The sequence below is a fragment of the Amborella trichopoda genome, chromosome 12 (genome assembly GCF_054954075.1).
Source record: "Amborella trichopoda isolate Santa Cruz 75 chromosome 12, AtrichopodaSantaCruz75HAP2 v2.0, whole genome shotgun sequence".
Taxonomy (NCBI): Eukaryota; Viridiplantae; Streptophyta; class Magnoliopsida; order Amborellales; family Amborellaceae; genus Amborella; species Amborella trichopoda.
This window is the reverse complement of record NC_142347.1, coordinates 43,004,607-43,024,427: the sequence shown is the minus strand read 5'-3', so window position 1 is coordinate 43,024,427 and position 19,821 is coordinate 43,004,607. Positions and strand designations below refer to the sequence as shown.

Here is a 19,821-nt window from a genome sequence, read left to right as displayed (position 1 = left end):
TAAACATAGTATTCTCCCATTGTGGGCCTTGTTTCATCTTTTGTGTTTATGGACCCGTGCCAGACCTGTATCAGCATGGTTTTTTCTTTTTTTTTGAGATTTTCTTCACGATTTTATTTTTCTCTCTTAAACGTGGCTATCTTTGCCGGTAAATTTTATATTGCGTCATAAAAGAATAAAAGAGTAAATCAACGTAACCTATTCTAGGCTGCAGGAAGAAAATAAAAATAAAAATAAAAACCTTAACTACAATATTTTTTCTATTGAGAAATTTGTTTAAATTAAAAGATGAAGTTGTTTAATTAATTCTAATTGAAATTTACATTCCCTCTTCTCTATAGCGATATATGAGAAATGGATGCTATCGGCACCACAGCAGTGGCATCAAACTTTGGACCTAATAGGTCGGCCCCATGACCTTTTAGATTTGAGGATCCCCATTGGCAACAACTACAGCAGAGCAAGTATTCACATATCCACAAGATCTATATCATTTTTTGAGCTAAAAATTTTATAATGTTTAGAGCCATCTTAGGGATTTCCCATGCTCAAATTATTTTTGAGACAAGATTTGAAGATGATTGCTTTACTTTTTTATAAATCCTAGGTCTTGTTGAAATTGCACAAATTACTTCGCAATACTCTTTTCAAAATATTTGATATGACAAAAGAAAAAGCAACACTGCTGGGAGGACATTTTGTTGTTTTCTAATGTCAATACCGCATTCACATGCTAATATTCTAAAGGAAAATGTCAATCGCATTGGCATGTGTATAATCGTGGCCTAATTGAATGGTTATAGTCGGAAACTTGCACCATGATTTGTTTTTTACCTAAGGGATTGTCCACAAATAAACCATTTATCTTTTGTACATAGAGGTCACAATCATTCTCACTCATTAGACGTCATATTAGATCGTTTGGGGTGAGTCATAAAATCCAAGATTTTTTTTTTTGACTCAATTCAATGAAGTGATATTTTTGCCTCTAAGGTAGGATCATTTTTTGGGTCCACATGGGACTCAAATTCGTGCATTTAGTGAGCAGTATATTATTTGTAATGCTCCATTCCCTTGTCTTATAAGGATTAATCAGTCAGTTTTTAAAATTCTATAAGACGATGAAATCCATTGGTTTTTGGCCCTTGGCCAATTGAGAATTTGATGGAATTTTGTGGCCCTGCGGGTCCACCATTCTACATCCCTTGTTGGTTCCTCTATTATCAAGGAATTCTGTATGGGCTTTGGACTCATCCAATTGCGTAGAGAATTTTGGATGAGTCAAAGAGCATCTCAGAATCAAGGTTTGTATGTCGCATAGAAGAGAGATGCAGCTTTTGATTTTGGTGAAAACAAAGCAAAGAAGCTCAGTTCCTCTCAAAGAAACAAGTTATGCTATATTTGTAAATTCACATTTTATGTTATATTTGATTTTTATGAGTTGAGTAGATAACGCAATTTTTTATAGTTTTTTTAGGTGAATCAGTGGGGATGATGGTCCCCTACCCGTTTTATTGAAATTGAAAAACAAGTTACACAGATGACGCACAATTTTTCACTCACATAAAAATATTCAATTCTGATCATGTGAGGGAAGGCATCAAGCTGATAAAGAGAATGAAGCATCCTCCTTCCAATAATGTTTAAAACCAATAGAAAGAGTGAGGATGGATTCTAGATGCAAGTTGGTGGTATTTGTATCCCAGTAGAGACCCCTTTTACATTGGTACACGAGGCCGTCGAAGCTTCCCCTTGTCCATTGTACTCCAATTTGATGTCATCAAGCTGAACATTTTGGCACGGGAAAGCCTCACTGCACAATAGATTTACTGCAATTTTGGAAGCAGAGGTTCCTCTTATATTCTTGAAACTTATATCGTTGATCTTGACTCGAGAGGGACCCTGCAAAAAAAGCATGAGAAGGTTTGTTAAAAATCAGTTCTTCAGTGAATCTCAATGTATCGAACTCCATGGATGAATCAAAACCTCTATCTCACACACACACTCAATGCATGAGTGCTCTTGCATTGCAAAGCCTTATGCAAGAAGTGGTACTCTTTAATGCTTTACCTTTTGTGGGCAAGAAGAGTAAGGGCAATATTGCTGATCTATGATGATGGGGTTGGCCACGTTGTTCATCACGATGTCTTCATATGTGAAATTGGAGGCCGAGCTGCTGTCTGAGCCTGCCCATGTCTTGATCCTCAGACCATTGGTGGTGTCTGAGATGGTGCAATTCTCCACATGAAGCCCTTGCACACCCTCCTCCTTGGAGAACTTGCCCAAGCTTCCAACACTAAAATTTATGAAGATATTTCAATGAGGCTCAATTTATTTTCATTTAACTTGAAAATGTCAGTTTAAAAATTCTTTTGTGTGTGTCGATTTTAAAAACAAAAAGAAAGTTTCAAGTTTGCCAAAGTAAGTAAGAGCCTAGATGTAATTATTTCTTTTTCTATCTCCTAATTCTTTAAAATTTGGATTCCTTTCCTCTTTCCAATTTTCAAGGTATAAATTCCTTAATAAACCTTTTAATCCTGTTAAGATAAATGTTAAAAATAAGATGTCATAGCTCACCTAATGCCATGTCCTGGTCCACAAAACACGTTCTTCACGGTTACTTGGGTGCTTCCAGGCCCAAGGGAAATGCAATCATCACCGGTTCCAATGTGAGATCTTGAGATCGTGATATTGGAAGATGATCCGACATGGATGCCATCAGTGTTGGGGCTGTCAGCTGGCGCTGAGATTTTGATGGATTGGACATTCAAGTTCTTGCACCCAAATAATAACATATGAAAGAGCTTGCTATCCACTGAATGTATGCCCCTTATCTCCCCGTTTGTAATGAAATTGAATTTCAATGACTGCAGAAGTTTCAATTATCATGAGAAAACATTCATAATTCTCAATGAATTGTAACCTTGACAATTAGAAAATTTGTTGGTCTTTTTTTCTTTTTTTTTTTTTGCGCCCTAATACAAGGTTGAAACGACAAATTTCCCTTCAACTAAACATAAGACTACATCCAAGAATGCTATAAGTTATGTAGTTACAGTAAGTCTTCTAACCTAGAACAGTCTTATAAATGAGAATAGGATGGAGGAGGGAGATCATTTGTACCGTAGGGAGAAGTTTGCAGTGGGCTTTCTTAGGACACTGGTTGAGGCGCCATGCAGATGCTCCCTGGCCGTCAAACGTCCCTCCCCCAGTTACCACGAGGCCATCTACATACTGGAACACGATCCATTCGTCGGAAGGGTATTTGCTCATATCTGTCAAAGCCTTCACTTTGCCCTTCACTTGTACAACCATGGGTGAGGCACTGGGGCACGGACCCTTGAATAGGACTGGACCGACAAGGAACATTCCTTCAGGGATCAAAAGGCGTGATGGCCCTTTCCACTCGCATGCAGCCTTCCACGCTGCTCCGAAAGCCTGAAAAACTTTCAAGCCACTATAAGCCAACTAACTTGAGGTTTGGAAAATGTAAACATTGGTATGTTGTTGCAATGGATGAACAGTTTCTGTTGTGTAAATCAAAATCTCATTTTGTTTTCATAACCTTAAAAATGCTTTTTATATTTCATATTTTACACTCAAGTCCAATTTTTTAAGAGTGCATATTGTTATTTTACAGTGTTGGATTACTCAGACAAGCCAACTCGGATGCCCGAGTAACTCGGACATGCCACCCTAGCGAGCCCGAGTATCTCTGACTTGGATGGTCCAACTTAGGGATCTAAAAAAAAAAAAAGAATTCAAAACATAAGAAATTTATGTGTAATATATTCTTTTATGTTTTTTATCATTTTGATAAATAATGAATACTTATATTTACATTTTTCCTTCTTTTTGGATTATTTCTAAATACCCCCCATCACAAATTGATTTTTTGAAAATCCCTTTTTTTCACTACTCTTTTAACCCCAGTTAGATGTGTTTTATTTAATTTTACTTTAAACATATTTTCTTATTTTTGGAAATTTTTTATTTTTAGCATTTTTTTGCCTTGGCCAGAACTCGGCCCAACCCAAGATGAGTTACTCAAACTCAGGTTTGATTATTCAGCTCGGGCCTGGGTTGAGTACCTGGCCCGAGTCAATCTTTCCAAGACTGGTATTTTAATCTACATATAATTAAGTTGTATTAGGTTTGATATGGTTTACCTCGCTGTTGTCCGTGGTTCCATCAGCAATGGCACCAAATTGCATCACATTGAACTCTCCAGCTGAAGAAGAGTTGCCATTTGCTGCCTCTACAGCAGCCACATATGCTATTGCTATGAAAACAACGTAACAAAGCAATGCCCATGCTTTGGAGTTGTTTTTGGAGAAACCCATTCTTATTTTCTTTAGTTGTAGCTATTAATGAGAGAGAGAGATGATTTGATGAAGTTGATTGATAGGTTAATGGATATTTATTGTGATGTAATTGTTTTACAGTTACAACTTCTCAACTCCTCTCCTCATTTTGTGTTAGCCTGCCACATTCTCTCTCTTCCCTTCATCTCCAACTGATTTTGTTTCTCTCTCTTTCTCTTCGTCTGATCAGTTATTTAAGTATTTAATCTCATCATTGTTCCCGTCCTATTATTGGGTATGGGATTTAACAACGCTTCTCTCATGTAAGATAAGCCACACTCCTTTGCAACTAAAACTAAAACCAAAACCAAAACCGGTTAAGTTTTAGTGGAACCTCCCCACATTTGTATGGTGGCAACTTGTTAGCCTTCGAAATGACCCGCGGTTGAAACTCATTACGCCCCTCTTAGCGGGGTTTTAGTTCCTGTTGATTCGGATAGGGAATAGTCGATCTAGATCTAATTTGTTTCCATGAGTTGGGTGATTTAGATCAGGAATTGACGATCCAAATCGGATCTGATTTGTTTTGAATAAGGTCATTTCAAAGAGATAATGTAGGTCTAGTTCTAATTTACTGCAGCGAAAGAAAGAGTCTAGTTTTATAGAAAAACCCTCCCCACCATTATTTTCAACAATTAAATGAGAGAGAGCTTATGCAGAGCATCGATGTTTTAATTTAGAAATTAAAAAATGAAACACCACTGCATTTAATAGCTGTTTGGCGACCGTTAAGATGAGACAATTAACAATAAAAATATACGTTTCTTCGGGGAAATCACAAGTACACATATTTCTTTGTTGGGTGCGGTTTGTATAAAGCCGAGGCTCTTAACAATCAAAATAAATCGAATTATCAAATAGTATCAAGAAATGTGGTTTCAATACTAGAAATCTTAGTGATAGCCTTAAAATATATTTTCATCTCTAATTATAAAATTTAAGCTTCAAAAATAGTGTAGATCGAGTCGATCTATGAAAACTTGAAAATCTTGGAAATTGACGATCCAAAATGCATTACAAGATGCACCATTTCTAAAACTTGAAATCCTTTTTTTTTGTCATGTCCATACATCTTGAGGTCGAAATGATCAATTCGATGATATTTGACATCAAAACAACTTCTTCTAATAAAATTTTTAAAATGTGCTTTAATTTGATTGTTTAGAGCCTCGCACTTGTATAAGCGTTTTCCTTCTTTGTTTGACTGCAACCTATACACTTTACATATAGACATCAAACCACTTATTCAAGTCACGAGTTGATAAAAATTTTGGTTCTCTCTTGAGTTCTAGTCTCACTAAAAAGAATCGTAACGGACGGCACCATCTGTTGTGGGTCCATTCAATAACCCACCACAGACATAGCAAGTCCACGACAAAAGCAAAACACTGTAGCATTTTGCCTATAGGTGTTTTTTAGGTTTTTTCTCATTCGACCGTTTGTTTTGTTGTTTTTGAAGGATAAATTGAACTCTTGGGTGGGGACAATCCAATCTCGAGAAAGAATCATCAAAACCAAATATCCTTATTATCATTTGTGCATTCGCAGTTCTCGCTCTAGTCTTCAACGGTGAAATTCGCTCTCTACAGTATAGTTTTGTAGTCGTCTTCATTAACACAGTTACCCCTCTGTCAATGTTCCTTTACTTAAACTGAACTCGAAAACCGGCCAAGGGCCAAGTCTGAGTAACCGGTAGTTCACCCGGCCTAACCGGTCAGGTCCCAACAGGGTAAAAAGGTGTTTAAGAATACAAAATAAATTTAAAAAAAATTTAAAAAGTAAATTTATAACATGATTAAACAAACCACTTCCAAATGAAGTAGAAAAGTAGTGAAAAAAATGGATATTAAGAAATAGATTAGTGCCCAGAGGTATTTTAGAAATAACCCAGAAAAGAATGAAAAATGTAAAAAAATTATATTCATGACCAAAACACTTTCCACTCTTTTTCAAATTAATAAAAAACATTAAAAATCACATTACAAATAAATTCCTTATTTTGGGGGATTTTATATATTTTTTAAAATACCTAACCGGATCACCTAAATTGGCCAAAACCGGGTGGGCCCGTGCCCTGATTTGACCGACCGGTTCCGAGTCAATCCGACCGGGTTGTCTCGCACTGCTCTATGCATTCATCAAATTGTTGCCTCTTTTTTTAGGTGTCACATTTGTCTCTCTACTCTTTCGCACAATAGTTGTGCCTTTACTTTTCATTGGTATAGCACTTTCACTATTAATTACTTTTAGTACTACTGAATTTACAGTCCGATCCCCGGTGAGAGATTTGTTTCAATCAAAACCTTGTTTGGCTATCTGTTAAATCGGTTAACTCAAGAAAATATTATTAAATAAATAAAATACAATAAAAATTAAAATAAGAGTTTATGGGTTGGGATTTGAAGGCACCTAAAAAAAATATTGGGTAAACTTAAAAAAAATAAGAACAATATATAATGGAAGTTTTTTTCGGGGGAGAGAGTAGTGTTCGGACTCATACCATTTCAAAACCAGTTCGGTCCCAATCAATCCCAATTCTAATTGTCTATCCAAATCAGGAATTGCCGGATCAAAATACAAGAGGACTTTAGGAGTATGCAATGCAGTTGACATATTTATAGCTACTTCCACCTGCTTCAGATCATCTTTGAGTCCTTGCTGCTACGAGATCATAATGGAACGATTCTATCAACTTACTTAGAGCCAACGGGTGCAAGTCCAGTGAATGAGGTAAAAATAAGATATATTTCAAAAACCCACTATAAGGCGCAAGTTTTATACCATAAAAATGAGACGCACCTCAAAAAACCCACCATGAAAGTTTATTCTAATACTGGAAAACACTTCAATTGATTATCTTTACTTCAAGATGTATAGTCGTGAAAAAAAAAAAATAGAATTTCAATTTCTAAAATTGTGTAGCCTACAAAACCTTATCGAGACCATCCATTTTCAATAATTTCAAGTGTTCATAGATTTACACAAACTGTACCACTTTTAAGCTTTAAAATTCACAAATAGAGGTGAAAGTAAATTTTGCAGCAGCTACAGTAGAGGTTTTTGGCACCAAAACTACATTTTCTAACACGGTTTAGAGGTGTATCTTACTGTAATTGTTTAAGAACGATGGGTTTTATAAAACACTTCCCCCAATTAATACAAGTAAATGGTGTAAGTAGCATTTCAAAACCCAAATCGGTGGAACAAATTGTTGACCGACATATATGTGTCAGATCATTGGATTGCGACCTAAATCAAGTCAAAATCAGTTTGAATCGATGATTTAAAAAAATATTGAAATAAAATAAAAAGTAAAATAGAGATTTATGATGTGGGGATTTAGATAGGATTTAAGAAAATATTAGATAACTTAAAAAGAAAAAACATATTAGTAGATTTTAAAGGGGAACCAGGCCGAAATCCATACCATTATGGTATCAGTTCGATTGCGGCCAATTTCTATCCAAATCAGCAGATCGAAAATCACGGGGCTTTGAAACACTCAGTGTAAGTAAGAATAAAGTGTACTATGGATGCTCCTTCTATTGATAGAGACACATACAAAATAACCAAGCAGTAGATGACCTAAGCCAATTTTGGTATGAAGTAGCACCAAATTATATTGTTCAAAATAAAAAGTAAAAAGAAAAAAAGAAATAAGGGCAACACTTTCCCTTCTTAAGTATGGTCGACAGAGGGAAGGGGCTAAAGTCGTGGTGGTAGCACCCCACACCTAGTCACCACGTTATGGTTTCTATTCCTATCATTAACACTACTCTACTAATACATTAAAAAAGGTAACTTCTAATCTACTTGAAAAAAAATGGGTAGAAGCATGTCTACCCCAATAAATTACCCACAAAAAAATATGGTCTACACAGCAAACCATCCATGAGCAATGCTTCGCTTACTGCACAAAAAAAGCCACCCTTCTCATATCCATTCGTGCGGTTGAGGGTAAAAACCGGGAAACATGTCAATTACCAATTACACATCGCAATTTAGCTTATTAATGACGATCCAGTCATTGATTGGACGGTGATCACCCCTTGGACCACATTGCTACCGCAATATGGAAATTATGGTATCACAATGTACTATCCCGCACTAAAACCAAGGCCAAAAATCCAAGTAAATTTAAGGGAAATTTAGGCTAATATTTCTTAGTTTACGTGGAATTTAAAAAAACATGTCCTGTGAGGGCTTGTCTTCATTTTATTTGTGTGTATTTTTATATTTTTTGGACCACTCATTAAAGGATTGAAAGTGGTTTTGAACTGTTACTTCTGGATCGCTCATTGTGAGGACTCAAAGTGCTATGGAACTCGAGAATGGGGTTGGGGTTGTGGTGGTAGCACTACTTATGCCCCAACTAAGGTTTAGGCATCTATTCTTATCTAACGCCTTCAAAAACCACCAAATCGCCTGGTTCCCATATATTTTATCTTTGAAGGATTGTCTCACATATTTTATCTTTGAAGTATTGTCTTATGCAGGCAGGACCACATTTGTACAAGGAAAATTGTTTCATGAGGGCTGGACCTCATTTCTACATATGAAGTCCAGGAAGTGTAAGCATCCATCTTAAAGCAAACTAAAGGTCCAAATGTATTTTTATTAGAATTATTATTTTTAGTTTTTAAAATTTATTTATGTTTTCATATTCATGATCTCCATGTTAGATATCACATGTCCTTAAAAATAAAGTCTTAAAATCCATCTCAAAAATAGTTTTATTAATAAGCGTATGTGAGCTTGTCCGCATATAAACTGAGTCCTTTGCACAATATGTGGTTCAAAGGTTGGGTTATTCTAATAAGGGTGCGGTTTGGATCATTCTAATAAGGGTGCAGTTTGGGTTATTCTAAAATGTTTGGGTTATTCTAATAAGGGTGCGGTTTTTATAGAGCCTAGTCTCTAAACAATCAAATTAGAGCCTACCTTCAATAATGTCGAGAAATGTGCTTTCAATACTGGAAATATTTGTGACAACCTTAAAAAATATTTTCATCTTTATCTATAAATTATAAAGCTTCAAAAATAGTGTAGATAGACAGATCTATGAAAACTTGAAAATCGACGGTCCAACAAAGTTCACTATATCCAAAACTTGAAATCTATTTTTTTCTCATGTCTATGCATCTTGATGTCGAGATGATTAATTTGAGGATATTTGGGCATCAAAACAACCTCTTCTGGTGAAATTTTTGAAGTGGCTTCTAATTTGATTGTTTATAGCCTCGCCTCTAAGTAAACTCATCCCGTCTAATAATAGAGGGGGGAAGAGAGAGAAGGTTTGCATTTTGAGAAACCTGACGGAATGAGTTTTGAGCAAGTTGAGTATGTGGGGTTGGTGAGGATGTGGAATGAGCAGTGGTTTCGCATGTGGTCAGGTCCAAGCTTAGTCTATCCACCCTCAATTCGTCAATGCAAAACATGCAACTCGTTTACATGAGACAAGGCATTATTAATTGCATTCAATTAAGAAGCTGCCCAAGCCCATAATTTATATAACGCGCGCTCGACTTGGAGGAGTTTAACCCGCATCGCCATTTGCGTGAGTGAGTCTACGTTTTCTCGATTTCGATCCCGTAGTTGGCAACAATGTTAGATTGCATATGGGCACTGGCCGATCCGGTTATGGTCGATTTTCATGATCCGGTCGAGTATTTTAGAAAAATAAAAAATTATATAGAAATAAGAGATTTGTCTGTAATGTGGTTTTGAATATTTGTTTTTATCATTTTAACAAAAATTCGAAAGTATTTTGGCAATGAATAATTATTTGTATACTTTTTTTTCTTTTTTAATTATTTCAAAAATCCTCCTCGGTGCAATTTGATTTTTTTAAAATTGATTTGTTTCAATACTTTTCAACTTCATTTGGATGAGTTTTATTTAATTATGCCTTAACATATTTTTTTACATTTTTTATTTTTTAACATTCTTTTTGACAGGTCGGGACTTTCTCAATTAGGTCATTTGAACTGGTCACTTTACTAGGTACTTGGACTCGGACCTGACCCTTGCCCAGTTTTGAGTCTGGTTCAATTTGTCAAACACTGGTTAGCAACTACAATGCTCAGAATGTGAAACGTAAAATGAATGGCGTACAAATATGTGTTAAAATTTTTTGTTTTTCCAAATTCATAATCGTAGTGATAAAGATTATTGTTGTAAAAAAATTGTGTATGTTGTACTACTAAATTTTTTTTTAACTAAAATCTATCTCCAAAATGGACTTTAGGAGGGGGATTGTATATCATGCATGGTATCAAGGCCTAACAAAACCATAGTTATCGGGAGCGGGAGCATCGGATCGACAGCTGCCCAAAGCTCAAGGAGCGAGGTCCGATGAGAGTGAAACTAGCAGATTGAGATCCCGAATGAACAGGGGGCATGTTCCCAATACATCGGAATCTAGATCCTTATTTAACGAGTACGCGTTCCATGTCAAATGGGATCGTATTCCTATATTCATTAGGATCGCTTTTCTATCGACAATAAAATCACACCCCCATTTAAGAATGATTGTCTTCCTATTTGGAAAGGATTGAGCCCCATTCAAGGAAGGATCGTGTTTTGTGCATGATTAGTTCGCTCTCCCATAATGGAGCTCCACTTGTATACAAATTTGGCTAAAAATATAATTATTTCATTTTAAAAGATACTTTTATTTTAAAAAAATTCTTTTAATAAGTTCTGGGAATGTTGGGATGGAATTCCGGGAACGTAGGGATCGTGCTTCTAAAATTCTAGGAGCAGGGATCTAATTTATTCAAGAACAAGATCTACAATTTTAAGGAATGCGTTCTGTACGAAAGTGGGATCATGTTCATTTGTGCATGGGATCGAGAATCCTATAAATAAGAGCTAGCTCCCGAAAACTTTAAAATAAGTTCCGGGCAAGATCCCGACCACAGAGTGCCAGAGCTAAGTTTCTAAGCAGGAGCGCCACCCTAGTTGGGCGCTCCCAATAACTATGAACCAAACCAGTGGTAGAATCGGTTGGGTTGTTGATTTCTGCCTCAGTTAGTTTGATCCGAGGTAAAATCGGGTATGGTCGAAAATTGATCAAGACCAATATTGGATCAGTTTTGGCTTGTCAGATGAGCAAGTTTGACCGGTCTAACTAGCTAAATAAAGGTGCAAAAAAAATTTATACATTCTATATCTTTAAGCTATTATAGAAAAGAAAAAGTTTATATAAGGTTGCAACCTTCAAATGTAGAATTACATATGCACATCAAAAATATATCGGAAAGGTTGTTTTAATGTTGAAAAACCCTCTAATTGGTCATCTCGACATTGAGATGTATTAATATGAAAAAAAAAGTTTTTGAGTCCCAGAAATAGTGCATCTTGGAACACATTATCTAGATCGTCCATTTTCAATATTTTCGTTTTTTTTATAAATCTACTTGATTTTACTCATTTTTGGAGTTTTAAATTTTCTAATTAGATATTAAATTACATTTTAAGATAATCCTAAGAATTTTTTACAATAAAATTACATATTATGGGCGTGCCTTAATTAGATTGTTTAAGGTTGCAACGTTGTAGAAACCACACCCTTATATAAAACTTTCTTTCCTTTTTTTTTTTTAAATCGATCCAACCAATTCCACCAGCACCCTTTTTTTTTAAAATCGGTCCAACCAATTCCACCAGCACTTGGACCACTTTTGACTTAACCATAGTCAATCACTGGTTCAGTGGTTTGTTTAATCCCGTTAGCATTTCTAAGAAGTAGGTTGGTGGATGCAGCAAAAAAAAAAGTAGTTATATAATATATGGTAAGCGACAAAGTATACTATTGTATTATTGTATCCCATATGGACTTAAAGAAAAAAAAATGTTTCGGGATTGAGTAGAGACCATTACAATTTTTAGATGCTGAGATCTAAGTGCTAAAAACTCAAGCTTTAATTTTTTTAAGATTTTTTAGAGTAATCATCTAGTAATCCTTAATTGCTTCCCAATCCTTAATTGCTTCCCAAAATTTCATATTGAAAAAATCATCCCAAGTAGGTCTTTTCACCCATTGACCACAAGGAACCTATAATCCTGAGGGAGCACAATATATGTGCCCTTAAATCAAAAGGTGAAACCCGTCTAATTAAATTTCATTGAATTTTGAGAATTGCCTAAATGTTTAGATTAAATTGGAATGCCCTATTTATGTACTTATAACAAAAGAAAAAGGCAACATTACTGGGAGGATACTTTCTTTCTTTTTTCAAGGATGCCAAAAAAAAAAGAATTAAATAAATAAAACATTTCTTTTAAAAAAATTGTTGCTTTTTAGCCGTGAGAGATTTACAATAAGGTTATTGGGGTTTTCAAAGTGGTTTTGAGTTGAGTTGTTGAGTATAGAAAAACGAAGTAGGAGCGGGGGATGAATTTTCTTACAAATGTTGGATAGATGGGTGAAGAAGATTTTATAAAAGTAACAGGACAGGCAACGGGGCATGGGAAGCCCGGTTTCTCATTTTGAGTTTTGTGCAAATTTTGTTCCGTCCAACTGTATATGGTTACAACCCTATTTCAATAGATACGGCTGCATCCCTATAAAAATTGGATCCTAAATTATTTCTCCCTTCCCAAACGGGTCCAGTAAGTTTCAGGATACTCGACTCAATAATAAAACGAACTTCAATTATTGGTACAAGAAAATAGGTAATGGATTGTATATGCATTCCTGGAAGCGCTAGACAATTTGCAACGCTATGTCCTAAACTCATTTCTTACCAAGAGTCGGGCTCCTCTCCTCACTTACTCACCAAAAAAATTGTATTCCTTTAACATTAAATTTTTTTTAATAATAATTCTACAAGCATTCCTTAGAAGCAGTGGTCTTTTCACCTAACAATAAAAAGAACAGAAAATCCCTCGCTATCTGCCTTCGGTGTTAGAACGAGTGAATACATTCGGATTAATGCTTTGTAGCTCCTTAGCGTGAAGTAAAAGATTGCCGTTGAGATTGGCCAGGCAGTTCAATGCCCCGTTCCGATGTGTGCTTGGGCGGCGATCCTGATGGTGTAGGCGGAGCCAAACCTCCTGGCCTCTCCAGCTCTCTCGTACTCGCTTGCCGCTCATATTCATAATTCTCTGCAAAAGAGATACCTGGAATTGATCTAGTTCGGGCTTCATAATTCTCTGCAAAAGAGATACCTGGAACTGATCTACTTTGTGCAGTCTTGAAGACAATGGTTGAAGACAGGAAAAGAACGAGGAGAAAGAGAGAGAAGAGCTTCATTTTGGGGACGAAACCTGCTCAAATCCCAAAACAAAACTGACTTTCTCCTGAGCACAAGACAGATGGAATGGGTAAGCTATTTTCCATTTCTTATATAGTACATGCGCATGTAGTATATGACGAGCATTCAACTGTGGTCACGAGTCAAATCGAGGAGGGTTGTTGGGGACTCTAGAGAGAGAAAGGGTTGTTGGGGCGTTATAAAAAAGAGAAATGACCTCTTCTTTTAGAGAGAGAAGAGAGTCTATGGGTTTCTCCTATCTCCGCGTCAAAACTCTTTGTATATTAGTATTTAATGTTAACCAACGTTTGTATGAATGGGATACGGACAAATAGAGCAGTGGTTTTAATAACATGCTCGAAGCACAATGAGCTGACCATTAATCATTGGTTGATGACTCGGGGGCATAGATATGGTCCAATTCAGCATGGTCGGTCAAACTTTCATCGAAATATTGGCGACCTTTTCCTGCAATAGTGAAAATAAAGGGTGAGATTTCTTCAGCAAGTCGCGCACCTCGTAAAACTCGCCAAGACACTCTGTCTTACTTGTTTTCGCCAAATTATAGATAACAATAATAAAAATAAATTTTATATTATATTCAAATTTATCATAAATACAATATATTATATTTATTTTTTCCAAATATACAGATTACAATATACATCATCCATATAAACTTGATGACAATATATTTTTTTTTTTTACACTCCCCCTCAAACTCAAGATGCTATGAGAAAGAGCAGCCGGAATTTGAACACTAATTGCGGAAACGTGCAGTTAGATCTTCAAGTTTATATTGCTTGATCAGAAAACTGAGAGCCATATCAGAGTTGGCTTAATCTATCAGACAGAAATTCCAAACAAAGCAGTCGAAACAGCTGAGAGAACAGAATGACACTTGAAGAGCCAACCAAACTCGATGCATATCCGAGACAGATTCGACAATTCGCATACCAAGACTGACATAATCGAGTAACGGAATAACAAACTTGGTCATATAACAAATTTTCAGAGGTTTTTTTTTTTAAGGTCAAGTTTCAGATGATCAAGGAGCATGATCAAGCAATAGAGTAACAGACTTGATCTTACTAACAATAAAAAATAGTGTAAAGTTAAAATCAAAATAATACATGATTTTTTTTTTTGGGACTGGTTTTTTCACAAGAGTTTCAGAAGGCCAATAGCAATATCAGATCATAGTGGCAAGGTGAGATTTTAGACAGATCTAGATCCTAAGATCAAGATCCAAAAGCAAAAACAGACAATAGCGGTTTTCTAGATGCGGCAGATCGGCCGTTGTAAGAGGCCATCTTTCAGAGTATTATATATAGGAACCGGTTTCTATGTAGCCAAGCCTGCATATGTAGAAATGGGGGCCTCTTAATAAATCTATTTTTGAGATGGATTATAAGACTTAATTTTTAAAGACATATAATCGATGATGAATATGAAAAAATAAATAAAATTTAAAAAATAGAAATAATAATTCTAGTAAAAAAACATATGAATTATTAGTTTTCATTGTTTTTAGATGGAACACCTACTTGCATCCATCATTAAGATGGCTGCTTTACATTTTTGGATCGCATTTGTAGCAATGCGGTCCAGCCCACATGAAACAATTTTCTATATATATGGAAAGAGAATTTTACCTGAAATATCTTTTTTGGGCTATTCTGATAATAGAGGGGGAAGAGAGAGAGAGTTAGTGAGGGAATGGTTCTTTTGGGAAAGCTAATGGAACAAGATATGGGTGGTGAGCAACTTGAGAACGTGGGGAATGTGAAGTGCTTTCACATGTGGCAAAGTCCAAGCTTAGTCAATCCAGAAGCCGCTCAAGGGCATAATTTAGAACGTGCTGGACATGTCAAACACATTATTAATTACATTCAATTAGGAGGACAATCCAACTTGGAACCGGCCGATCAAACCAGCACCGGGCACTAGCCAATCAAGTTTCGACCGGTTTAGGTGGTATAGCGGAGTATTTTTTTAAAAAACAATTATATAAAACTTCAAAAAATAAAAGATTTGTTTGTAATGCGTTCTTGAATATTTTTTTGTCATTTTCATAAAGATTGGAAAGTGTTTTGGGCATGAATATTTATTTTTATATTTTTACTCATTTTTCACTTATTTCTAAAATACTCCTTGGGACAAATTAATTTTTTTAAATCCATTTGTTTTACTATTTTTCAAGTTCATTTGGATGACGATTGTTTAATTATGGTTTAAATATATTTTTCATAATTTTTTGGATTTTTTTTGTAATATTGTTTTTACTGGTCGGGACCTGCTTGGTTTACTAGTTACTCGAACTCAAACCCAGCCCTTGGGCTGTTTTTTAGTCCTGTTCATTTTGTCAGACACTGGTTGCTACTCCAAAGCTACAAAATGTGAGACGTAAAATGAATATGTTTCATAAGTTTTTTAAATTTTTTTTTTTTTCCATATCCGTAATTGTTGTGATCAATAGTATTGATGAGTAAATTTTGATTATGTTTTACTAGTAAATTTTTTTATCTAAACTCTATATTTAAAATGGACTTTAGAAGGGGTCTGTGTATCAAGCATAGGATCAAACCTAACCAAAGCAATGGTCAAATTGGTGGGTTGCCGACTAGTGCTTTAGTTAGTTTAGTCCGAGGTAAAATCGGGTATGGTTGAAAACCAATCGAGACTAATATTTAACCAGTTTTTGCTGGTCAAAACTGGTTCAATTACATAAATAAAGTTGCAAAAAAACATTTAATACCTTTTACATCTTTGAACTACAACATAAAACTTTCGTTCTTTATTTCTAAAATTCGGTCAAACATGTTTCACTAGTAGTTGGATCACCGTGGTTTAGTGGGTTGTTTGATCCAAGTAACATACGTAGTAGGCTGGTGGATGCACCCAAAAATAGTTTTTTTCTTTTATATATGTAGTATGTGATAAGGTATACTAATTGTATCACATATTCATTTGAAAAAATAATAATGTCTCATAAATGAAATAGAGATCATCCCATTTTTAAATGGAGAGATTTAAGTACTAGAAAAGTCAATTTTTAATTATTTTATTTTTTAGAACAATTATCTAGTAATCCTTAAGTGGTTCCCAAATTCTCATATTGAAAAAATCCTCCCAGTAGGTCTCCTGACCAAGCGAGTAGAATATGTACCCTTAAATCTAAAGATGAAGCCTGTTTAATTAATTTTCATTGAATTTTTTAGAGTTGCCAGATTTTTTAGATTAATTTGGAATGCTCTTTATAAATATTTTATAAAATAAAAGAAAAAGACAACATTGTTGGGAGGACATTTTCTTTTTTATTTTAAGGAAAAAAGTTGTTGCAACTTTAAACTCTAGAATTAGAATTAAGGTGCACCTCAAACATCTATCGAAAAAAGGCTGTTTTGATATTGGAAATTCCTCTACTTGATCATCTTGACATCAAGATGTGAGGATATATATATATATATATATATATATATTCCAAAAAATAATGAATCTTACAACACATTATTCGAACCATCTATTTTCAAAATTTTCATGTATTTATGATTTGAACCATTTTTAGAGTTTAAAATTTCCTAATTAGAGATAAAAATAGATTATCAAGCCATCTTAAAAAAAATTCACATAAACATTGCATCTTATGCTAAATTTTGGAGGTGCAGCTTTAAGGTTGCAACTTTATGCAAACGATACCCTTTTTTTTAAACGTCAATCCTGAGGTCACACGCCAATATTCAGAAAGACAAAATTTGATCTCATTGGCATGCGTAATATATGAAAAATAGGCACTACAAGTACTGCAAATGATCTTGTTGCCTCTAGGATTAGAGTGTTTTTATGCCATTCGAATTCGCTCATTTAGTGAACAATATGATATTGGTTATGCTCCATTTCCTTGAGCTTTTATAAAGACTAAACACTAAAGAGTCATTGTTTTCAAAATTTTCGAATTCGCTTATTTAGTGAACAATATGATATTGGTTATGCTCCATTTCCTTGAGCTTTTATAAAGACTAAACACTAAAGAGTCATTGTTTTCAAATTTTTCCTAATGGAAGAAATTCATTGGTTTTTAACCCCTGGCAAACTGAGAATTTGTTGGGATCTTGTGGACCTGCTGGTCTACCGTTATCCATTTCTTGCTGCCTCCTTTATTATCAAGGACCTGTCTGAATAGTGCCCCATCCATTTTGGTAGAGAATTTTGGAAGAGTGAAAGTGCTTTTCAGAATCAGCTGCTGTTTTTATTGAAAACAAAGAAACTCAGTTTCTCTCATAGAAACAAAATATACTGCATTTGGTAAATTCACATTATTTCATTTTCAAGAATCTGATAGCAAGCCTGCCAGACACAATTTTGCACTGCATAAAAACACTCAATTTTGATCATATCATGATGTGTACAAGCCAATGCCCCAAGCAAGGGAAGCCATCGGCCAAATAAGGGAACCCATCAAGCTGAGGAAGACAATGCAGCATCTTAAACACCAGTGATGAAAGAGAGAGAAGATGGATTCTAGAGGCAAGTTGGTGGCATTTGTACTCCAGCAGAGATCCCCTTCACATTGGTACATGAGGCAATCGAAGTTTCCCCCTTTCCCTTGTACTCCAATTTAATATCATCAAGCTTGACATTGTCGCATGGGAAAGCCTCACGGCACAAGAGATTCACTGCAACTTCTGAAGCAGTCGTTCCTCTAATGTTCTTGAAACTTATATCGCTGATCTTGACTCGAGAAGGAACCTGCAACAAAAGTAAGAGGTGTGTTCATAATCAGTTCCTCTCTCTCTCTCTCTCTCTCTCTCTCTCTCTCTCTCTCTCTCTCTCTCTCTCTCTCTCCTCTCTTTGTGTGCAAGTATGCTTGTGTCTTGAAGGAAGAAATGGTAATCTTTAATGTACCTTCTGTGGGTAAGAAGAGTATGGACAATATTGTTGATCTATGATGATGGGGTTGGCCACATTGTTCATCACAATATCTTCATAAGTGAAATTGGAGGCAGAACAGCTGGCTGATGAAACTGCCCAAGTCATGATCCTCAAGCCATTGGTAGTGTCTGAGATGGTGCAATTCTCCACATGGATCCCTTGCACGTCCTCCTCCTTAGGGAATTTGCCCAAGCTAACACCGAATTTCCATGAGCCTCAATTTAGTTTTCATTTAGTGTGTGTTAAGTTTATAGAAAAAAGTTTCAAGGTTTCCAAAGTATGTAATTTTTTTTTTTTTTCTTCTTTTTCTTTTAAAATTATGATTCCTTTCCTATTTTCAATTTTCATGGTTTAAATCCCTTCGTAAAACCTCTTCAATCCTTGTAAGATAAATGTTAAAAACAAGATGCCATAGTTCACCTAATTCCATGTCCTGGTCCACAAAACACGTTCTTCACAGTTACTTGTGTGCTACCAGGACCAAAGGAGATGCAATCATCTCCAGTTCCATTGCTATGAGAAAACATTCCTAACTCTCAATGAATACTAAGCTTGCCAATTAAAAACATGCTGGTCTTTTACTTTTTGGAATACGATCCAGTCTTCTTGACAGAAAACTCTTTTATTTAAGGGAAATTAGAAGAAAAAAAATTGTTTTTTCATTATTGGAACTCAAAAATAGTTCCTCATTTTGTGTTAGCCTGTCACCTTCTCTCTCTTCCCTTCCTCTCCAACTGCTTTTGTTTTTGTTCTCTCTCTGTTAAGCTGATTTAGTTATTTTAACTTTTTAATCTCATGTGAGCCCACCATTGATTCCGTTCTGTTATTGGGTGTGGGATTTAACAGCCCATCTATCGTGTAAGGTAAGCCACGTTTCTCCGAAAACTAAAACTAAAAGTGATGAGCACATATAGTATGCTCTTGCGATAGCATACTGTGCACCTATTCCCTCATTCAAAAAAACCTATTGAGGAAGATTTTATTTCTAAAATTTTTGGGAATCACACAAGAATTACAGGTTGATTACTTTTATATGAAAAATATTTGAATTTTGAGACACTTAGATCTAGCCCTTCAAAAATTGGATAGCTATTCAATCCTAAGGCATTAGTATTTTTTTAGTACATAGAGAATTTATTTTAGAAATTATTTTTATATTATGGAGATTAATCTATTTGTTATTGAGATTACATTCCCAAAGAATATCCTTAGCATGTGTTTTTACCCGAGGTAGTAAATGAATAGTGTACTCCAGTTGGAATACG

The 19,821-nt window shown here is 35.3% G+C and overlaps 1 protein-coding gene and 1 pseudogene across 1 annotated transcript; both read right to left on the bottom strand.

Annotated features, from left to right (window-relative positions):
- Nucleotides 1–2,573: 2,573 nt before the first annotated feature.
- On the bottom strand, nucleotides 2,574–4,343 carry LOC148779608 (exopolygalacturonase-like). The gene is made up of 3 exons (XM_088852672.1): nucleotides 4,170–4,343; nucleotides 3,124–3,438; nucleotides 2,574–2,867 (listed from the first exon to the last, which is right to left on the bottom strand). Exons 1-3 carry the CDS (start codon nucleotides 4,341–4,343, stop codon nucleotides 2,574–2,576), a joined length of 783 nt encoding a protein of 260 aa, XP_088708798.1.
- A 13,802-nt stretch (nucleotides 4,344–18,145) lies between these two features.
- LOC148779607 (exopolygalacturonase pseudogene) lies at nucleotides 18,146–19,083 on the bottom strand (annotated as a pseudogene).
- Between the last annotated feature and the right edge of the window lie 738 nt (nucleotides 19,084–19,821).